Source organism: Protopterus annectens, chromosome 13.part0 (genome assembly GCF_019279795.1).
Source record: "Protopterus annectens isolate FY-2018-M chromosome 13.part0, PAN1.0, whole genome shotgun sequence".
NCBI classification, from domain to species: domain Eukaryota; kingdom Metazoa; phylum Chordata; order Ceratodontiformes; family Protopteridae; genus Protopterus; species Protopterus annectens.
In genome coordinates, this window is record NC_056747.1 from 55,556,993 (window position 1) to 55,580,708 (window position 23,716).

Consider the following 23,716-nt stretch of genomic DNA (forward strand, 5'->3'; position numbering starts at 1 on the left):
CTGTTGTAGAGTTTGTTTATGGCAGAGGACCACCAGATTGGCTTCCTTTTTTTGGAGGATAACATCTTGGTTCTATTAGGGATAGCATGATCCATGCACTTGTGTAAGTGCTTATAAAGTGCATTTGTGTAGGATTCGGCAGTCATACCTCTATTGTCCGTCTGCATGGGTGTCATGAAGTTTGCCACTTCTGTCTTAAGAAGTGTGAAGTTGGCTTTGGAGAAGTTTTTTATGATGGTTTCCCTAATTGGGGGTGGGGGTGGGATGTGGATGTCTAGGCTGTTTAGCTTGTGGTCGGATCTGACCAATGAGGAATTGACCTCTGGTGTGGAACACCGGTTTCCCATGTTGGTAATAACCAGGTCTAGGATATTGCTGCCCCTGGTGAGGATGTGAATAAGTTGATCCAAGGCATTGGAATTTATGAATTCTAGAAAACGTTGAGCAAAAGAGTTGGTACATGAGTTGTTTTCCCAGTTAATGGTGGGGTAGTTGAAATCACCCAGTATTAGGGTGTTGGGTTGTACCCTAATACTTTCCAGTGTGTCAAGAAATGAGGAGTGTGAATCCTGGGGCATGGTGGGGGGTCTGTAGCAAGCTACAGTTTGGATTGCGGTCTTGCCCAGAGTTAGTTGCACTTGGTTTATAGGTTTATAGGTTTATAGGTTTAGGTTTATAGGTTGGTTCTAGGCTATCAGCCCTAGGGCCTATACAAGCCTAGCCATAACAATTCCCTGGCTATTTCTTCCCACATTATTTACTTTCCTGGACCCCTGTCTAGCAGGGTGACTGACGTGATCCCTGGAGTGAATTTCCTTTCTCCCATCCAATCGTCAAGGTTCCTCTTGAAGAGGTCCAAAGAGGCACTCTGCTTGACATGTATGGGCAATCTATTCCAGAGTCTGGGGAGTCTCTGGATCAGGAACCTATCCCTCCAGCATGTTTTGTTTATTGTGATGACAAGGTTTAGATCCCTGGAGCATGTAGCTCTGAGGGATTGGGATTTCTTTAAGTGTAGCATGTCCAACAGCTCTGGGTTTGACATGGCCTTGTATGTTAAGCAGAGATCACCTCTGAGTAGACGATATGCGACAGAGTATAGCTGGAGTTTTTTAAGGCGGTCAGCGTAGGGCATCTGCTTTAGGCCTGTGATTCTTTTACTGAGGTATTTCTGAGGCCTTTCCAGTTGTTGAAGATGTCTTGAGAGGTACATACCAAATGGGGCATTGTATTCTATAATGGGTCTAATGAGGGATGAGTACAGTGGGACAATGACCTCCTTTTTTCTGGATGAAAAGCCCTTCGTGATGAGGTGTGCCACATAGAAGGATTTCCTGACTGTTGTGGCGATGTGGTTATTGAAGGTGAGACCACTGTCCACCTGTGTCCCTAAGTCTCTTATCACACTTTCTGTGTTTAGTGTACTGCCACCTATATGGTAATTCATGGATACATGTTTTTTTCCCAAAGGGGGATAACAATACATTTCTTGGCATTGAGCTTGAGCCCATGGCTCTGGCACCAAGCATCTGTTTCTGTAAGGCCCTTTTGTAGAGTATCCACATCATTTGGGGATTCAATAATGGCTCCCAGTTTGCAGTCATCTGCAAACTTTGTTAGCCAGAGTCCCTTAGTGTTGACCTGTACTTCAGAGAAGTAGATGCCAAACAAGAGCGCCCCAGGACTGAACCCTGAGGTACTCCACTTGTCACTTGTCTGGAGCTGGATTTGGAGTCGGCTACTTTTACAGTGTGGGTTCTATCAGTAAGCCATTTAGCAACCCATTGGGTGACATAGGGATTAATGCCCAACTTAGTAAGTTTATCTATGATTCCAGAGTGGGGGATGGTGTCAAAGGCCTTGGCAAGGTCTAGATAGGCTGTGTGGACCACCTTACCCTTGTCCATGGCTCTGGAGACTGATTCAAATAAGTCAATCAGGTTCAGGAGACAAGATCGGCCCTTCACAAACCCAAACTGGGTGGGGTCCAGTGTTTGAAGGTTGCCAATGTCTTTGTTTATAAGTTCCATGATAATATGCTCCATGGCCTTGCAGATAAGGCTTGTCAGACTGATGGGACGGTAGTTTCCAGGATCCAAGGTGGATCCCCCCTTGTGGATTGGGATAACTGTAGCTCTGCGCCACTCAGTGGGCACGAAACCTGAGGTGAGGCTATGATTAAACATGACACTTAGGTGAGGTGCCAGTTCATATTGTAGTTCATGTAGTACACAGCCCGGGATGTCATCTGGTCCCATGGATGCTGTATTCTTGGCTTTAGACAGTGCGTTTTGTACCTGTGTGGCCGTTATTACTGGAATTTGGCAATCTTCCGGTATTGAGATGGGCCATTTAGGGGGTGAGAGGGGTTGAAGTTGGCACTGAATCGATCTGCCAGGATATTGGCAATATCCTTCGGATCAGTATATTTAATGCCATTCTGTTTTAGCTCAGAGCAGATCTGAGCATTGCCATTTAGATTCTTGACATAGTTATAGAATGCTTTGTGGTTGTCTTTGGAATCTTTGGCAATTTTATTTTCGTAACTAGCTTTGGAGGATATTATGAGGCATCTCAGTTTCTTACTGAGGCTAGTAAGGGAGTTTTTTGCATCCTGGGATGTTCCTCTTTTCTGCAAAAGTTTCTTCCTTTTGTTGTAAAGTTTGTTTATGGCAGGGGACCGCCAGATTGGCTTCCTTTTTTTGGATGAGAGCATTTTGGTTCTATTTGGGATGGCACGATTCATGCATGAGTGGATGTGCTCTTTCAGTGCCTTAGTGTAGGATTCAGCAGTTGAACTTTCAGTTCCTGTCGGCATGGGTGTCATGAAGTTTGTCACTTCTGACTTGAGTAGCATGAAGTTGGCTTTGGAGAAGTTTTTTATGGTGGTTTCTTTACTGGGGGGTGGGGGTGGGATGTGGATGTTAAGGGTGATTAGCTTATGGTCAGACCTGACTAACGAGGGGGTGACCATAGGTATGGAGCATTGATTTCCCATGTTGGTAATGACCAGGTCTAGGATATTGGAGCCCCTGGTGGGACTATGGATTAGTTGATCCAGGGCATTGGAATTTATGAATTCCAAGAACCGTTGTGCAAAGGTGTTGGGACATGAGTAGTTTTCCCAGTTAATGGCAGGGTAGTTAAAATCACCCAGTATTAGGGTGTTTGGTTCTATCTTAATATTTTCCAGTATGTTTATGAAGGTGTAGTGAGAATCTTGGGGTATGGTGGGGGATCTGTAGCAAGCTACAATTTGGATTGCAGTCTTACCTAGTGTTAGTTGCACTTGGAGAATTTCAGACACATTGTGTTGGCCAACTAGCCTGGTGGTGTGAATATCCTTGGTGAATATTGACACTCCTCCACCTTTAGTGTTTCGGTCCTGGTTTGGTGGCCGAAAAGTGTGGTAAGAGTTGTAGCCTGGTATTGCAGGGGTGCTCTCTGGAGCCTTGAACCAGGTCTCAGTTACTGCACAGATATCGATGTTCTCCATTTTTAGGAGTGCCTCGAGAGAGTGCATTTTGAGGTTTAGACTTCTAGCATTGAGTAGCATTACCTTCAGATTTTGCATGCTTGTACCTCTTACGGTGGTGGTTTTGTCCTTTGAAGTTTGCCTAAAAAAGGCACTATAGGGGTGGCAAGAGCCTTAGCCAGTAACCTGAATCCCAGGGGCAACAGGTGCAGACCATCTCTGGCAAAGCATTGTGGTCTGTCAATCATGTCGTCCCAGGCAGACAGATACTGGATCCCCTTTGAATGACACCATAAGCTTAGCCAATTGTTGATGTCAATCATTTTATCCTTATATTGTGGTATCATTCTGGGCGAAGGCAGGATGCTACTCAGGGCTAGGGTCATACCTGCCTGGGCCACATGATCCGAGAGCTCTTCCATGTCTCTTTTCATGTAGTCCAGGGAGGTACGTCTCAAGTCATTCACTCCAACATGGACAATGACAGAGTAATATTTGTACTTGTTGTGGAGTGACTTGAGTGCATGCGTTATGTGGCAGATCCTGGCACCCGACAGGCAGCTGACTGTAATTTTCTCCTTATTCAACCTGGTGAGAGGGACATCAGTGTGCCGGACTATAGAGTCACCTATGACTAAAGTGTTAGGTACATTGTCTTGCCTTAGGGGCTGTTGCTGGGTGGCACACTGGTGTTGTGAACTATGTGACACATTGGTTGTGATTGGTGTTTGTTTGCGTTTCAGCTTCAGAGGTCTTTGTTGCTTGGGCAGGTTACAGTTAAGGGCCTCTGCATATGTAGATTTAGTGTTGCTATATGTGGGTGTTGGTGGTGCAGGTTTAGAAGGGCTATGTGTTGCTTGAGGTGTAGTGTGGGTGTTAACCTTCTCCTCTTGACTGTTTAGCACAATCTTGGGTGGAGAGAGCTTTGCTTCCATTTTGGCTATGTAAGTGCATCTCTCACAGGTTGTAGTGTTGGGTGGTAGGAGGAGAGGGTTGTCTGTGTACATGAGGCAATTGCTGCATTGCCCCAGTATGCCCAGATTCACCAGGTGGACAGGAGAAATCACCGGAAGCTGACCCTTGGACATGCCTGGTTTGGGGCTTTTTTTTTTCTTTGTAAAGTATAGGAGCTGTTTCCTTAGCAATGTACTTTGCAGTTATAGGCTGTTTAGTGCCTACTATTAATTTCGCCTTGTTAACAAGGAGAGTTCAGTGGTTGTATGAGTTTAAGGCTTCCTAGTGCTTTCCAGCAGGTATTAGAGAAAGTACTAGTCACAGGGATGCTTAAAGGTAAGATTGAAAAGAATGCACTCTGCAGTGTGCACTAGAGAAGTTAGATGTGAAAGTAGGTAACTTGAGTTTTACCTGTTTAAAAAGTTAAGGTTTAGTGGAGAGTTACTATTTTTAAAACATCAAGATGGATTGAAAGGGGTGGTCACTTTTGTATTTTGGTACTATGAAATACTGTAGGATGGCCAATAAATTTAAATAACTGAAGGGGTGGGATTTCAAAAATGATGATTTTGTGATTACTCACATAAGCCAGTGAAAGTAGAGAGAAATGAGATATATGGTCAGATTAACATAAGAGGCGGGCAACTAGAAAGACAGTGGTATTTTAACAAGACAACTTAAGTGGGTGGGAGGGCGGCAAAACATTCTGCCTGACTCAGAACAGAGAGAGCTGTGGTCTCTTTTGAAGTTTTAATATGCTGTTAAAACAGAATGCAAGCAAAATGCAAGGTAAAGAAAACAAACTACAGTATTCAAAATATAGAAAGGCAATACAGTAATACAAAAAATAAAAGCAAACTAACCTTTCCTTCACAGCAAAGTGGCATTGGATAATCTCGGATGCATTATGCTGTGCAACTAGCCTGGAGATGTGGATATCCTTAATGAATATGGACACGCCTCCACCTTTAGTGCTTCGTTCTGGGTTAGGTGGCCAAAAGGTGCGGTATGAATTGTAGCCTGGTAATGCAGGGGTGCTCTCTGGAGCTTTGAACCAGGTCTCTGTCACTGCACAGATGTCAATGTTCTCCATTTTAAGGAGTGCCTCGAGTGAGTGCATTTTGAGGTTTAGACTTCTAGCACTGAGTAACATTACCCTCAGATTTTGCTTGTATCTGTTATGGTGGTGAATTTGTCATTTGAACCTTGCCTAAAAAAGGCACTATAGAGGTGGCAAGAGCCTTAGCCAGTATCCGGAATCCTAAGGGCAACAGGTGCATGCCATCTCTGGCAAAGCATCGTGGTCTGTCGATCATGTCGTCCCAGGCAGACAAATACTGGATCTTCTTAGAATGACACCAGAAGCTTAGCCAATTGTTGAAGTCAATCATTTTGTCCTTGTACTGTGGTATCATTCTGGGTGATGGCAGGATGCTACTCAGGGTTAGGGTCATACCTGCCTGGGATACAAGATCGGAGAGCTCCTCCATGTCTCTTTTCATGTAGTCCAGGGAGGTACGTCTCAGGTCATTCACACCAACATGGACAATGACAGTGTCATATTTGTACTTATTGTGGAGTGACCTGAGTGCATGTGTTATGTGGCGGATCCTGGCACCTGACAGTAACTTTCTCCTTGTTTAGTCTAGTGAGTGGAACATCAGTGTCCCTGACTATAGAGTCAACTATGACTAGAGTGTTGGGTACGTTGTTATGCCTTATGGGCTGTGGTTGAGTGGAACACTGAGTTTGTGGGCTATGTGCCATTTGGGTTGTGTTGGCGGGGTGGAGTTTGCTTGCGTTTATGCTTTGGATGTCCCTGATGCTTGGGCAGGTTTTTATTGAGAGCCTCCACGAATGTAGGTGCGTGTTTTGTGTTTCTATGTGTGTGTTTTGATGGTGTAGGTTTTGAGGGACTATGTGATGAGTGTGGTGTGGTGCACGTCCAGTCTTGGGTGAAGAGAGCTTTGCTTCCAGTTTGGCTATATAAGTGCATCTCTCACAGGTTGTAGTGTTGGGTGGTAGGAGGAGGGGTTGTCTATGTACATGAGGCAATTGCTGCATTGCCCCAAGATGCCCAGATTCATCAGGTAGACAGGAGAAATCACTGGGAGCTGACCCTTAGACATGCCTGGATAAGTGCTTATTTGTTAAGTACTAAAAACTGCTTTCCACTAGACAAGTGAGGAAAGTTGAGTGCTGTAGTAATTTGCAGCTTATGTAGTACTTACAATGAGTTCTGAACAAGTGCTGAGTTCAAAGAAACAGATTTGAGTGCTGAAACTAGAAAACTGGCTAGTTATAAGAAACAAAACTAAGCTAGAAGGCTTCCCTCCAACCCAGAAGGGCTTGGGGGCTCAGAAGTCTACAAACAGTCTAGACCACTTAACAGGAAAGGCAGGAAACAAGCTTAAAACTTTTTTTTGTTCTCTTTCCGAGATGCTCTCTTTGTACACAGTAGGAGTGCCTGAAATCAGAATATGATCTCACTGCACTCAGTTGAGAGAGCAAATGAGATGGGCCCAGAAGGAGTATCCAAACACAAATTTACAAGAGGGGCGGGCAGTTTCAAGGCCACTAAAATTAACACCAAAACAGAAACAGGGAGGGTGTGAAAACTAACCGAAGAACAGAGTCAAAACTTCCAGTTCACGTAATATTCATGCAACACAATAAAATCAATTTAAATACTGTATTATTTGAAAAAAAGTGCAGATAAAGGTACTTAAATTCTTTTATACGTCCAGTTGAATACAGCTAGATCTTAGCCGGCCAAAGTTGAGGTTTTTAAGCAGAAAATATTTCAAACTGTACCACTTAAATAGGCAATGACAGGAAATCAAAGAATGTGGCTACCCCCACACCTGCAATTACTAACAGATAATAAAATTCAAGCAACCACTAACTGAAGAACAGAGTCAAAACTTCCAGTTCAGTTAATATTCATACAACACAATAAAAGCAATTTAAATACTGTATTATTTGAAAAAAAGTGCAGATAAAGGTACTTAAATTCCCTTATATGTCCAGCTGAAAACAGCTAGATCTTAGCCGGCCAAAGCTGAGGTTTTTAAGCAGAAAATATTTCAAACTGTACCGCTTAAATAGGCAATGACAGGAAAGCAAAGAATGTGGCTAGCCACACACTTGCAATTACTAACAGATAATAAAATTCAATCAAGCACTAACTGAAGAACAGAGTCAAAACTTCGAGTTCAGTTAATATTCATGCAACACAATAAAATCAATTTAAATACTGTATTATTTGAAAAAAAGTGCAGATAAAGGTACTTAAATTCTCTTATACACATGGGGCAGAGCTAAACTTGATTTGGAGTTTGCTACAGCTAGCTGGTTGCTGGTATAGCAACTTGGTCTAACTTTAGCCATACTATTTAGGATGGTGAATGTTCTGAAGTTAGTTGGCTCAATGTATGTGTCCTCTTTCTGTAAGGGTAAATATATATATATATATATATGTGTGTGTGTGTGTGTGTGTGTGTGTGTGTGTGTGTGTGTTTGTGTGTATACATGTGAAACTTTCTATATTTATGGGGTCTGGCTTACTTGAATGTTTCAGTGTATGGGAAGGGTGCTTAGTGAACAGGAGGTTAGGTTTATAAATTTAGGAAAAGGGCCATCCCATTCAGCAGAGTTGTGGCCCTTATTATATCATTATATTTTCTTTCTGTATGTACAGCAACATCCTTCAGCATGAATCTGTCTGAATTATTTATTATGATTCCATTGACTTTACAGAGGGTTAAGCAGTAACTTTTGGGACAGCTTTTTCAAAATGGCTTCTGAGCTTCTGTGCTGCATCACTGTCACTATCGTTACTGTTAGAGGGTGCAGAGAAGTGTGCTGCATCACTGTCACTACCGTTATTGTTAGAGGGTGCAGAGAGTGTGCTGTATCACTGTCACTATCGTTATCGTTAGAGGGTGCAGAGAGTGTGCTGCATCACTGTCACTATCGTTATTGTTAGAGGGTGCAGAGAGTGTGCTGCATCACTGTCACTATCGTTATTGTTAGAGGGTGCAGAGAAGTGTGCTGCATCACTGTCACTATCGTTATTGTTAGAGGGTGCAGAGAGTGTGCTGCATCACTGTCACTATCGTTATTGTTAGAGGGTGCAGAAAAGTGTGCTGCATCACTGTCACTATCGTTATTGTTAGAGGGTGCAGAGAAGTGTGCTGCGTCAATGTCACTATCGTTATTGTTAGAGGGTGAAGAGAAGTGTGCTGCATCACTGTCACTATCGTTATTGTTAGAGGGTGCAGAGAAGTGTGCTGCATCACTGTCACTATCGTTATCGTTAGAGGGTGCAGAGAAGTGTGCTGCATCACTGTCACTATCGTTATTGTTAGAGGGTGCAGAGAGTGTGCTGCATCACTGTCACTATTGTTATTGTTAGAGGGTGCAGAGAAGTGTGCTGCATCACTGTCACTATCGTTATTGTTAGAGGGTGCAGAGAAGTGTGCTGCATCACTGTCACTATCGTTATTGTTAGAGGGTGCAGAGAGTGTGCTGCATCACTGTCACTGTCATTATTGTTAGAGGGTGCAGAGAAGTGTGCTGCATCACTGTCACTATCGTTATTGTTAGAGGGTGCAGAGAAGTGTGCTGCATCACTGTCACTATCGTTATCGTTGGAGGGTGCAGAGAGTGTGCTGCATCACTGTCACTATCGTTAATGTTAGAGGGTGCAGAGAGTGTGCTGCATCACTGTCACTATCGTTATCATTAGAGGGTGCAGAGAAGTGTGCTGCATCACTGTCACTATCGTTATTGTTAGAGGGTGCAGAGAAGTGTGCTGCATCACTGTCACTATCGTTATTGTTAGAGGGTGCAGAGAGTGTGCTGCATCACTGTCACTATCGTTATTGTTAGAGGGTACAGAGAAGTGTGCTGCATCATGGTCACTATCGTTATTGTTAAAGGGTGCAGAGAGTGTGATGCATCACTGTCACTATCGTTATTGTTAGAGGGTGCAGAGAAGTGTGCTGCATCACTGTCACTATCGTTATTGTTAGAGGGTGCAGAGAGTGTGCTGCATCACTGTCACTATCATTATTGTTAGAGGGTGCAGAGAAGTGTGCTGCATCACTGTCACTATCGCTATCGTTGGAGGGTGCAGAGAGTGTGCTGCATCACTGTCACTATCGTTATTGTTAGAGGGTGCAGAGAAGTGTGCTGCATCACTGTCACTATCGCTATCGTTGGAGGGTGCAGAGAGTGTGCTGCATCACTGTCACTATCGTTATTGTTAGAGGGTGCAGAGAAGTGTGCTGCATCACTGTCACTATCGTTATTGTTAGAGGGTGCAGAGAAGTGTGCTGCATCACTGTCACTATTGTTATTGTTAGAGGGTGCAGAGAAGTGTGCTGCATCACTGTCACTATCGTTATTGTTAGAGGGTTCAGAGAAGTGTGCTGCATCACTGTCACTATCATTATCGTTAGAGGGTGCAGAGAAGTGTGCTGCATCACTGTCACTATCGTTATTGTTAGAGGGTGCAGAAAAGTGTGCTGCATCACTGTCACTATCATTATCGTTGGAGGGTGCAGAGAGTGTGTTGCATCACTGTCACTATCGCTATCGTTAGGGGGTGCAGAGAAGTGGAGATGCTTAAAGCTATCTAGATATTCTGTCCAACGATACTCCTGGATAATGGGATGAATACTCCCTCATGCTGAAGTAACCCTTTGTGTGCATTCCTCAGGCATTTCTGAGCTGCCTATATAAAGTATATAAAGACAGGGTATTACTCTTCTAATATATAGCCCGTGTTTTCTTTCTTTCTTTCTTCAGAACATTCTTGGACAAAAAAGTGCACTCCTAATCTGGCAGTTGGTTTATGACTGAGTGAGAATTAAACTGTAATGCGAGATACTCCCAGGAAATTTGGGAGACCTGGATATAAATTAATACTTTCACTATAGTACAGGTAGCATTATTGAAAAAAATATGCTTTGGTTTTACAGTTGCCCCCCCCCCCCCCCCCAATCAGGATACCCATGATTCTGGTGCAATTTGTGTAGTATTGTTGTTATATTGACAAAATTAGTTGCCCTTCATTCCCATCAGCAGGTAATGAGTGACACATAAGCTGTGAAATTCGAATGCAAAAAAAAAAAAATTAGTAAAGCAGCAGTGTTTTTCTGGTGTACTACACGTTGCTTAAAACGCTATTAGCATTGGGACCTGGGTCATTTCACAGCAAACCTCTTCAGTGTAATCACATCTGACAATACACTGCAATACAATAACAGATATGGAAGGGTAGTCAAAAAGCCAGGATATATTTATAATTAATATTATTTGTATTTGGCTTCTTTTATAGATCCCACTTGTCCAAGAGGATTTGCTAGAATGAAAGGCGTAACCTGTGAAGGTAAATGAACAATAAATCATGTATTTTTGAGTGGCAGATTACAATTTTTTCACTATTGCACATGAATTATTAATTTTTTTATGTTTCTTTGTAACTAGATGTGAATGAGTGTGAGGTATTCCCTGGATTATGTGTTAATGGCCAGTGCATGAACACAGATGGTTCCTTCCGATGCACCTGTCCTGAAGGCCTAACACTTGATGGAACTGGTCGAGCTTGTGTGGGTAAGGAAACAATGGTTCTGTGAAATAATTAAGATAGACAATGAGACAGCTCTTGTTAAGTGCCCTGTTGTTAGTCATGAGCACTGGAACTTGGGGATGTGCTCTTCTTGCATAAATATAACATTGAGTTTTGTAAGATGACACTGTGCCATACCAGAGGCACAAGGCAGAGGTGAGTGCTCTCTCCCCACAGGTGAAATTCTACCAAGAAAAATAGTTTGCTAATTTATATGATGGTTATAAAACATAGCTTTGCTTTTAAAGTAATCTTTATTCTTCCTATTTACAACATGCAAAAGTACTTTCATCTTACTAAATTAAAAAAAAAATTATGTTATGATCCCTAGTGTAGTCCCAAATTTTTCAGATTATAAGAATGCAGTATGAAACTTTTATTCTTTGAATGTCAGCAGCATTGATAATGTTTTGTGGGCTTCCTCTGATGTAATATGGCTGTTGTATTTATTTGGTTCCATTTAATTAATGCTCAATTTTTGTGAATATTTTTGCCCTAACTGCACAGATGTGCTTGAAGAAGGACTTGCTTAGCTGTCAAGAATATTATGTAGTAAAATTATTATGTTACTAGTGTGTGACCTTGAGCAAGTCACTTAACCAGATAAAGCTTTGGGACAGTTTAGAATATGGACTAAGCTCCTTAAATGTCTCCTGGACTGCTTGACTAGTAGCTACATATGAACCTATGAATAAATGAACACCATTTCTGTCAGTCATGCATAAAAAAGAAAGAATTGTGGTTGAAATTCATTCAGTGTTCTAATATTCACGCAATACAGTGATATTCGCATGTTTTCTCTAGAAACTTCCCATTTAAATGTCAGGCTTTATTTCTAGATTATGTGTCTGTAAGTAAGGCTGCTGGTTCCTTAGTAAATTTCTTGTGCATTGCCAATGCAAATACAGAAAGTTGGTGTTTTCTTTTGTACTTCTAATTTACAGCAGGTATAAGCAACACTGATTTTCTAGTGTTAAGCCTGTTTCATAATTTCATATTAAGTAGCAGGGAAGAAATACTGTTCTTTGTTTCAGTTACTGTCTGTAATGCTCAACCAGTTTATACATAGTTAAGACGCTTGTGTTATTTTTTTTTTTTTTACCTGACATAGATGTCCGTGTGGAAGTCTGTTACAAGAAGTGGGAAGAAGATGAGTGTACAGAACCGTACCCCGGGAAATATCGCATGGATCTGTGCTGCTGTTCAGTTGGAGCAGCATGGGGCTTTGATTGTGAAGAGTGTCCCCAACCTGGCACCAAAGAGTATGAGACCATTTGTCCCAGGGGACCTGGCTTTGCAAACAGAGGAGATGTTATCTCAGGCAGACATTTCTTCAAAGGTAAAATTTGTTGTATTTATGAAATTCAGGAAATGCACTGTCTTTGACTGTGGAATATATATACACGTGTGTGTGTGTGTGTGTGTGTGTGTGTGTCTATGTGAGATTAGCAGATCCCACCTGTTAACACCAATAAATATGCGATGAACAAAGGCTAGGTCCTTTAACTCCTGGACCCTACAGTCAATATTTGAATGTGCAGTGGAACCAGCAATATGGGGTTTGACTTCCATCACTGGTACCCATTAAAATACAAATGATAATTGGCCTGAAGGGTATACAGTAAATGTGAGTTGTCACCTTGGGTGAAAGCCAAGAATTGCAACACCCTTGGGCACACTGGCATGCAAAATTCCCTTGGTTTTGCACTCCTTATTCAACTGCAATGCTGATATTTTTCTATAGTCCATAGAGCTCATGTCTGTGTTTTTCCTGATTACTGTGACAAAACATAAAGAAAACATAAAAGAACTATTGTGCAAGCTATACTGCTGTATTTATACACTGTGGCTGAAAGGGGTATACACACTTGGTAGTAACCAAAGCAGTTTCATAGTCATCTATTCTACCCTGCTGCCTCCATCTACTATGTGATGGGGAGGGGCTCTAGGCCTTAACTCAAACACCACTGTTGGCAATATTTGAATGAGTATGGAGTTTGACTTACACCACTGATACTCATTAAAATGCAAATCACATTTGACCTTAAGAATATATGGCAAATGTGCACAACTACTTTGAGTAATATCAAAGACCTTCCTCATCCAGGTTGCAAACTGCACAACTACAGATCAGAGTTATTACCACTGGATACAGGAAAGCTCACCTACCTCAGACCAAGCACAGTGTTTTCCTGTTAAGCCTCACCAAATGTACTTGAAAGTTGACCAGAATTATTTGGGCATGTGAGTGTGTATACATAGACACACACACACACACACACACACACACACACACACACACACACACACACACACACACACACACACACACACAATCACATACTCACATAGTATTTCCTAGAATGAGGGTGATGTGACCCTTCCCCACCATCTCCTTTCCTAAACTTTAAGATACACTGACACCAGTTATTCACAATGAATAAAATACCAATATACACTATTATTTACCCACAAAGTAAGCCAACCTTCAAACATTCAAATGGCAGTGATTAGCTCTGAGCAGTCACACTTCTCAAAGTGTGGATGCCACACAGTTGTCACTACAAATGAAATGCATAAATCCTTTTACCAGTAAATAGACCATCAACCACAAGCATTAAAAGCTAAATAATATAATTCTTTAGATGAAATAAGTAAGGTAATGCATTTTATTTTATTAGTATACTGTATATCTAAATAGTAAAAGGCTTGCACAAGAAACTAAGAATAACAAATTCAAAATGATAGATGATGGTAAGAAAAAGACTGTATGACATCTAAATTAGAAAGTATCTGCTTATGGCTATCTAGCCCTATAAAGAGTGCCCTTAATGTTTATAGGTTTTAAAGTTCAAAATATAATTTTCAAAGTCTTTATAGTCAATATATTTGAGCTGTGTGTCGTGGGATATCTTCCATTGCTCACTTTTGTAATATCTATTACTTGATTTAATTCACAGCCAGTCCCTCTATTTATAACTTCTCAAATAGGATTTCCTATGGTTTTAGTTTGAATTTATAAGATACCCTTCCTGATTCCACTGTTAAATGTCCAATGAGGAAATATAATATTCAGCAAGCCAAAGGCCTAATAAGGAAATTGTTAAGTGACTTAACTCAGCAATCTCCAAGGACCATTAGACTTTGCAACAGTACACACATTTGTACAGTCGAGAAGCAATGTTTAGCTTCAGTTTTTACAACTGCAATACATTTCTGCATTTGGAAATGCAGTTATATATCGCACCTCACTAAAAAGCATTGCAACTGTTTTTTTCTTCATTATTAACTTGCTTCTTTACATCTTTAGTCCAAATTCTTCTGTATTTTTTGAAAGAACAGAAATATTCTCCCTTGTTCTCCCCTCCCCCTTCCCTGTTTATTACCTTAAGACAATACCAAAGTTAATAAATATTACTTGTGGCAGGCACCATTTTTACAACTACAATCCACTCTGCTACAGGCCCCATGAAGGAGCTCAGTGTCTCTCCAGTAAGTGTTTTACAACTGTAAATGCCTATTTATGTTGAATTGTGTTAGACATTTTACAACTATATATTTATGTTGAATTGTGTTAGACATCTAATATGATTTATGCTTTATTAATGGAAGTTACTATGCCATGCTAGCATTTTGTCTGCACCAAGTTGTTTTTAGTATAATAGTATGTATGGTCTGTTTGCATAGCTGCAGCTTGTTCACTAATGTTATTCATGAAATTGTGTTGTGTGTAGACAGCTCATACTGGTGTCTAATTATTTCTATATAATTGTGCGGTTACTGGTGGATAGAATCATATTAGACAACCTCGACAGAGTGCTGCTCACTATATTTTTATCTGTGACTGCATAACTGTCTTGAGGTTTTTCTAACAGATGTTTTTCCAACTGGCTCAGTGTCTGTATATACTAGTAGTTGGTTCAAGGAATTTTCCTGCATATACAGTAGCTATTTGCTCAGTTTCTTTTTGTAATCTTTCTAATATATCTTTACCATCTCAAAGTGCTTACTCCTCTCTGTACTCTTTTTTTCTAGACCTAACACCACTCTTAAGTATTCAACTGCGGTACCACCTTTATCATTCTTATAAGAAAAGCGCAGTCCGGGTCTGAACTGTCTGCAAACAGCTAAATTTAACTTTGAATATGTGTCTACCTGTTTGAGCCAATATTCATTTTCCCCTGGAGAGCACTCTGCTTTGGCTTGTAAGCAGCACCCCCCACACACACACACACACACTCATCTTCCACTTTCTCTCTTATTGCCTTCTATTAGCAAACAGTATCCATAACTGATAAATACTGTGCATTTGTTAATTTAAACTGAGACCACAGTAGCCTACTGATACAAGGTTATCCTGTTTTTCCACCTGAGAAATGGTTAAGAAATGATTTACAGTTTCAGAGCAGTCCTTGGTCAATTGTGATTGTTTCTTAAACACAAACTTGTTTTTGCTTTGGCTCATTAGCAGCAGTACAAAGACCTGCCTGCTCACACCCTTGTTCTCCCCACCCCCTTCCCTGTTTATTACCTTAAGACAATCCCAAAGTTAATAAATATTACCTGTGGCAGGCACCATTTTTACAACTACAACCACCTTGTCACTATCATATGTTCATTTAACTCTGTTACCTGATTGTTTCCAGCCCCCTCATAAGAGCAACTAACAGGGTCTCTACCCGCTTCGCTCCCCACCCTGCCCCCTATTCCCTCTCGCCCCCAGTGGTCCCACCTTTATTACACTCACAAACCCCTCCCATCTTTCCAATAGCCAACCACAGCGCTAACCCAACACTACCTCCTCCATCTTCCCACTACTATCACACCTCCTCCATCTTCCCACTACTATCACACCTCCTCAACTAACATGTACAAGCATACCTTTCCTATGCTCACTGTCTGCACTCTCCTTGCATATCTTACATCCTACCAAAGCTCCATCATTCCCCCACTCAACCACTACCACTGTACTACTACTCACACCACCACCCATGTCTCACCCATACTCAGCTCCCCTCCCACCAACTCAAGAACCATCCCTATGCACCCCCCACATATTCTACCAACTATATTACTCAAACATAAAGCATCCCCACAACTTAATATAGTAACCCTCCCACCATACCTATTACCCACAGAGCACAATCATAAAGTTTCCCTTATAAATAAACACAATCAAAAACTGAGAAAACTAATAATCTCATGCATATCTAAACTAGCCCAAAGTGGAGATATCCACCCCAACCCTGGCCCTACCATCTCCAACCCCAATCCTCATAATCAGACTAGAAACCACAACGTCTTCTATTTTACAGCCAATAGAAAGCCAAGTGACTTCCTTCTACTAAGCCTACATATTAGAAGCATATCCAACAAAGTCCATGAACTCCATGCCACCATAGACTTGTACTCCCCAGATATAGTCATCCTGACAGAAACCTGGCTAAAACCTCACATTACCAGTGAGCATACTCCCTACAGGTTATGGCATACTAAGAGTAGACCGGCTAAACAAGAAAGGAGGCGGTGTAGCTATAATATTTAAACAGCATCTAAACATCTAGATCTTAAAATCATCAGCTCCACAAATAGGCAATGAAGAAATAATATATACCAACCTCAAAATAAACCAAAACAAAACGATCAACATAATTGGATGTTACTTCCCACCTGGCCAAAAAATCCCTCCACTAGAAAACCTCCTCAGCTGGTCTACCCACCATCTCCCCCAAGAAACTATAATTTTAGGTGATTTCAATATTGACTGGCAATCCTGTTCTGGCAACTATCCAACCCATCATGTAAACCTTCATAGCTTCACCCAACTAGTCCAGTCGCCAATCAGGATAAATAAAAACTCCAGCAAGCACACTACCCTGGACTGGACACTAGTCAGCAAGTGCCCCCAGTCATATATAACAGGCTGCTTATCAGAGAGCATCAGTGATCACTCCCCAACATTCCTACTCAAAAAATATGTATACCAAGCTAAACCTGTCATCTACCATCAAATATGTAAAAAACTAAACTTTAACCCACTCACATTCATCTCATCCCTCAAAGAATGTAACTGGCATCCTCTAAAGTACCTCAGTCTTGATGACGCAGTTGAATTTTTTAATACTACCTTCCTGAGCATCCTTAATTACCATGCCCCCATAAGACTTTCCGGAATCAAAGCACAACCCTCCCCACGGCTAAAGAAAACCACTAAGTCAGAAATGAAAAACAGGGATAAAGCCTGGGAGCACTTGCGCAAAACCAAAACCCCCTCAACTAGACAGAAATTCCTAGAACTACGCAATAGAGTCAAAAAGCTAATAAAACAGGACAAATTCCAATACTACCAGTCTGCCCTAGACTCCTCCCAACACAGCCCCAAACAATTCTGGTCCTCCATAAACTCCATCATCCACCCAGGTAAAGTTAGTACCCCTCCTCCTAGCATCCCTCACTCCTCAGAAAATATTGCTACCTCATTCAACACACACTTCACACAAACCATACTATCACTAGCTAAACAACACAACCCCCCTCCCCTCCAACCCACACCTTCAACTAGTAATCTCCCCACTGCCTTCTCTTTTTCTCCTGTACCTACCTCCAACATAAAAAACCTCTTAACTAAACTTAGGCCCACCAGATTAGCAGCAGACAACCTCCCAAGAGAATACCTACAAATCGCAGCTGATGCTCTGGCCTACCCAGTATCCATCTTGATTAACCAATCTCTGTCAGAAAGTTACATTCCCACACCGTGGAAAGTATCACATATAACTCCCCTCCACAAAGACGGACCCTCCACAGAACTAACCAATTACCACCCCATAGCTATTCTCTCTCCACTCTCCAAAATACTAGAGAGATGCATACACTCTCAGGTCTCGGACTACCTCCTTACTAACAACCTCCTTTCCAATACTCAGCATGGTTTCCGACCAAACCATAGCACCACCACTGCCTTACTCTCCTTTACTAACACTATCCTTCAGCATAAAAACAATAGCTATTTCTCCTCTGCTACTTTCCTAGACCTATCTAAAGCATTTGACATGGTCCCACACAAACAACTTATCTCTGTCCTCAGTAACCTATCCTTCTCACAATCAGTCACCAACTGGTTTCAGAGTTACCTGTCTGACCGCCAACAATCTGTTGTATGGCAGAATGACATATCTCCCCAACTACCTGTCTCCACAGGGGTTCCCCAAGGATCCATCCTTGGACCCCTACTCTTCTCTGTTTTCACCAATAATCTAGCCTCTGCCACCAAACATGGTACACTCATACAATACGCAGATAACTCAACCATCATCTACTCAGCCCAGTCCCTACCCAAATTGCAAAAAGTCACACAGGAAGCCTTTTCCTCTGTTGAAACTTGGTTATCCGATGCCCAATTAATACTCAACCCAAACAAAACTAAACTACTCATCTTCCAACCCACCAAACATACTCAAAACAACTCTCACTTTAACATCACAGCAAAAGACAACACCACTGTATACCCAACTGAACACACCAAATTGCTAGGATTGGAAATAGACAATAAACTAAAATTTGACATTCACATGTCCATGACCATAGAAAAGTCCACAGAAAACTAGGAGCGTTATACAGAAATAAGCAACTTCTCACCAAAGCAGCAAAGATTTCAATAGCAATTTCCCACCTTATCTCCACCCTACTTTATGCCTCTGCAATATATACCAACCTAAGGCAATGCAATTTAAACAAGCTAGAGACCTGCTACAACAAAATCACCAAATTCACCACAGGGGCATCCTACCGTAGTCACCACTGTCTCTCACTTGCTGAACTGGGCTGGCTTGAACTCTCTCACCTCCTTCAATGGTATCAACTCTCACTCGCCCATGAACTAGTAAACCATCCACTAAATGTCCCATCCCTCCCGAATCTACTCCAACCCTATCGCACCAGCAGACCAGTAAGATCCAGCAACAAAAATCACTTGCAGATGACTAAAGCCAATAACTCTGCTGGTGAAGCACTATTCTCTTGTGCCATAGCCAAATTATGGAACTCCCTCCCACCCACAATTACCTCCATACCATCATGCACCCACTTCAAAACTTTACTAAAAGCACACCTAAAAACATGCTGGCTATGCCCTTGTAACTCCCACTCTAATATCACCCACCCCATCCAACCACTACCTTTCTTTCCACCCCACTAACTACCAAGATTATAGCAAGCTCAGATGCTCATAAGCCTAGTACATATTATACAGCAGGAACTTCTTATTGTAACATTTGTTAATGTCTGTTATGTACTTCGCAGATAAAGAGTCTAGTCGTCTACTGATGGACTATGTTTTTCATCTGTAAATATGTTGAAAGTAATTGCTATGTAAATTGTTAATTGCTATGTAATCCAATGTAACTACTGTCTGTTTATTTTAACTGTGGAGCTTTTCTCCCCGGGCCTCCGCTGAAAATGGACCAGTGTCCAGTCGGACACTTCCAGTCAACAAATGTAAATAAATAAATAAAATAAAATAAAATAAAAAATCGAAACCCCAAAAGCACGAAATTCAAAATCGCAACTTTTAAATACACCCTCCACCACACAAACAAACATACATGCACCTTCCTCCCCACACTACAACAAACCAACAAAACACACACAAACACAACATCACAAATACACACACCTAACCTATATATATAAGCAAGGGGGCAAGCCACCCTGCACCCCCCATTTGGGGGGCACTGCCCCCCACACCCCCGCTAATTATATATGCTAACTCCGAAGTCGCACTAAAAAAGACAAAGACACTAAACCCACCACTACATACTGTGTATTCCCCTTGCACAAACACACACCACATACATACAAACACCACCACTCTCAACATACAAACTCACACTCTTACCTACCTACCCTAACCTACACCTAAAACTTCCCAGTACACTCACATACACTCAAATCCCTACCCAAAACCCTTAAAAAAACAGCACTTTCCTGAATCTCCACATATATCTACACAATGGCAGGCAAACCATATCCCACAACACACCGCACCTTACAAACACAACAAATCCCACATACCTTGCCCCCACAACCACGGATTCAACACTTCAAATTCGATCAAGTGCAGTTTGAGTGTGGTTAATTTTAGTTGTAAGTCTTCTACTCTGCGTGACAGTATGGCAGGAAACATAGCACCTAACTCAGGCTCTAGTAGCCAACTGAAGACAGAAGCAACCAGGAGCAGGATACCAATTGATCCAACAGTTCTTACAAAATTATCGGAAGGAATTCGTTTGGTGCAGGATCTCTTCAAGGACCTAAACAGCAGACCTTTAACACCTACAAATGAAAGGATCACCAGGGACCACACTGAACCCCCGGACCACTCTGGACCCAGGGCCACAATTAACAACAGAACTGGGACAGAAATAAGGACCACACAGTCTCTTGACCTGATACTTACGCAGATGGAAATTAATCCCTTCTGTTGCCCGGTCCAGAATACAACAGCACAACTGGAGTACAGTCAAAACAGAGGGGTCTCACAGAGCGCCAGGTCTCTGATTACCAGATTCAAGAGACTGATTAAAACTTACAAAAACCTGGAGCATGACAACTTCTATCTGGAAAGGTGTTTAGAGCTGGATATAGTCCCACAGGGTCTCAGGTGTAACAAATTTCCTAACAGGACTACTCCAAACTCTCAGCTTCACAAAGAACTGGTCAAAATATATAATGACTCTGGGCTAGCAGCTATCAAAGCACTCATCCAAAATAATACTGAGAGTATGGCCACCTACAAGTCTCAAATAGATGATCTGCAAACACGCATCCTGCAGTATCCCACATTTATTGACTTCGCGGAAATGTGGGACAATGTACCGCACAAAATTACTAGGCATGTGGCGACACTGATTGAACACAAGAAAGGCAAATTGCTTAGGGACATTAAACAATATGAGGAAGGAAAAGCATACCCGATCAGGCCCATACGCTCCTTACACACACGGAGAAGGCCAGACAGATATCCCACAACCAATCCATTGTCCACAACCGAACTAAGGCCTACGACAGAATTACAATAACCCACAAATGGCCCCAACACACCAGAGGTGGATAGAATCCTCATCACATCCAGCCCACTAGCAGGGAGTAGTTCCCAGATGATGGTACATACTCCTCCTAGGGGACAGCCAAGACCAGAAATGCCTCTCCAGAATCAGCCGACACAGAGAGATCCAGACACCAGTGAACGTGACCACCACGACAACAATGAGGACAACAACAATACAAACCGCAGGACACCGGACAGTGCGATCAATCAAGGAAGGGTTTATCAGACCCCACCAATGAACGACCAGTCTTCCAACAACAACACAAGTGGCAACAACAATGTTTTTTTATCTTCAGCAGGACTCACAGCCAGAACCAGGACTTACACTAGGTTCAGACCTGGGGGTAATGAATGAAACTGGAACCACAACACCAACAATATTAAGGGAAGGAGGGGGAACAACAATCACAGGGGAAGAAGGAGTGGGAATGGGATACAGTACTAGTATTACTGGGATGGACCACACTGATCACCCTCCCCATTCACTGATACCAGCACCTGATAGCACTGACTTCAGGTCTCCAGCAGAAGTAGGTGACATCTTTAACCTCACCACACGAGTTTTCTCAGAAAGCCATCATAAGGTACTAAAGAAAGGATTTTCTTTCATCCCGGCACAGAGAGCCAACACGGCGGATGTTATCCTGGACCTCAAGTGCTACCTGAGAAAGTTACAACTAAAATTAGATATACAACAATATGAAGAGGAAGAAGATGAGGAAAGCTCAGAAGATAACAACAGACCCCTTACCATGAAGAGCCTGTACACTCCTGCACTCTCCAACACACTGAGCCTCTTTGCGAGTACCTGCGAAAGGGATATCAGGAAACTCCTTTCTGATAAGCCCTCGGCAAAGTGGCACAACCTGAACAGGGAAGAAAGACAGATTTGGAAGGAACTGAGTCAGGACAAATCCCTACAGATCATGAAGGCTGACAAGGGATCCGGGATAGTAGTGATGGAGCAGGAGAGATATATCCAAACACTTGAAGCATCCCTCATGAATAACCAGTTCTACAAAAAGGTCAACATCAACCAGGTACAACAAAACTTTAAACAAATTGACAACCTACTGTTGGAACTGTACCTCAGGGATGTGATCTCTCAAGACGAAAAAGACTTCATGCAGGTCATGACACCCAGCCTTGGAAAATTTTTTGGAATCCCCAAGGTTCACAAGAACCCTAAAAATCCACTTTTCTGCCATGTGGTATTGAACCGAAGGACAAAAACAGAAAAGATTTCACAATACGTGGTCCACATTCTTAACCCCATTGTACAGAACAGCAAATACTACACCAAGGACTCCTGGGCTTTTCTAAATGACATCTTCAAACTAAGGCTGGATGGAGGGGAATATTTACTGGTCACCCTAGATGTAGAAGCACTCTACACAAACATCCTCCAGGATGAATCAGGCTCTTTGTTTTATAGTTTTACATTCTGTTGATTTCAGATTATGCTTTGCTTTCTCCTTCCTGCAGCACATAGAAAACTCCACTCTCATGCATGCATGCCATACCTCTCAACCTCTCAGTGCAAGAAATATGGACAAAGCCTGAAAGAATGGGGAGGCAAAGGCCCAAAATAGGGACAAAATTTAAATATTGCTCTTATAAACTTAGAAAGTTGCTAGGATAACATGTTTTGCATAGTTATGTATATATAATAAAGATATAAAGTCTGAAACTCAAATGTCTGTCATTATTTAATGACTTCAATTTTCAATGATTTCCGAGAAAACCACCAATGTTATGAGGAACAGACCACAAATATGAGGCAAACATCTGTACAGTTGAGAGGTATGATGCATGCATGTATATTTTGTGCAGAGGTATGATGCATGCATGTATATTTTGTGCAGAGGTATGATGCATGCATGCATATTTTGTGCAGAGGTATGAATGTATATTTTGTGCATTGATAAAATGGGTGCAGGATCTCTCATTGAAAGAAAATGATTGAAAACAACTTAATGAATTCCAAATAACTAGAAAGGCAAAAAGTCAAAAAGTAATTTGTTGCAAGACAGTATACTGAGCAGTCTGCAGAGTAGAGCAGTACATAGAATTATTTATCAACAGCAGTCAGATGTCTCCATAGGGGATACAATAACCCTTAAAGTTCATTGCAAAAATAACCACAGTCCTAAGCATTACCCTAAACCTAACTCCTCCCTACTTTAGCCATAACCCTAACTCTAACAGTAACCTAAAACAAATCTCCATCATTAAACTTAATCCAAATTCCAACACTGACTCTAAAATCACTGACTTGCCAAGTACTTTAAACAATTACATTTAACGAAATAGTATTTCACTTGGATGTTACATTCTGCAAAATCTAATTTTATTCAAATGCAATATCAACACAATAAGATTCATCCTAGAAGATTTGATCAAACTATACTTGATCAAATGGTCCACCTATTAGCTGTCCAACCCCATTAAAAAGCAGTATTGTACATTTGTTTGCTGGCCAAAATGTCACTTCTGTCAGACTTTTGGGAATAATTTGCAAACAGCAGTGTGCAACTTGTAC

General features: G+C 41.7%; 1 protein-coding gene across 1 annotated transcript in view; it reads left to right on the top strand.

The window, feature by feature from the left end:
* Positions 1-23,716, top strand: part of LOC122817578 (fibrillin-2-like) — an 824,173-nt gene that overhangs the window by 575,771 nt on the left and 224,686 nt on the right. Inside the window, exons 22-24 of the mRNA XM_044090614.1 lie at positions 10,776-10,826; positions 10,925-11,050; positions 12,178-12,405. Of these exons, the coding sequence (XP_043946549.1) occupies positions 10,776-10,826; positions 10,925-11,050; positions 12,178-12,405 (405 nt within the window). The remainder of the gene's footprint in view (positions 1-10,775; positions 10,827-10,924; positions 11,051-12,177; positions 12,406-23,716) is intronic.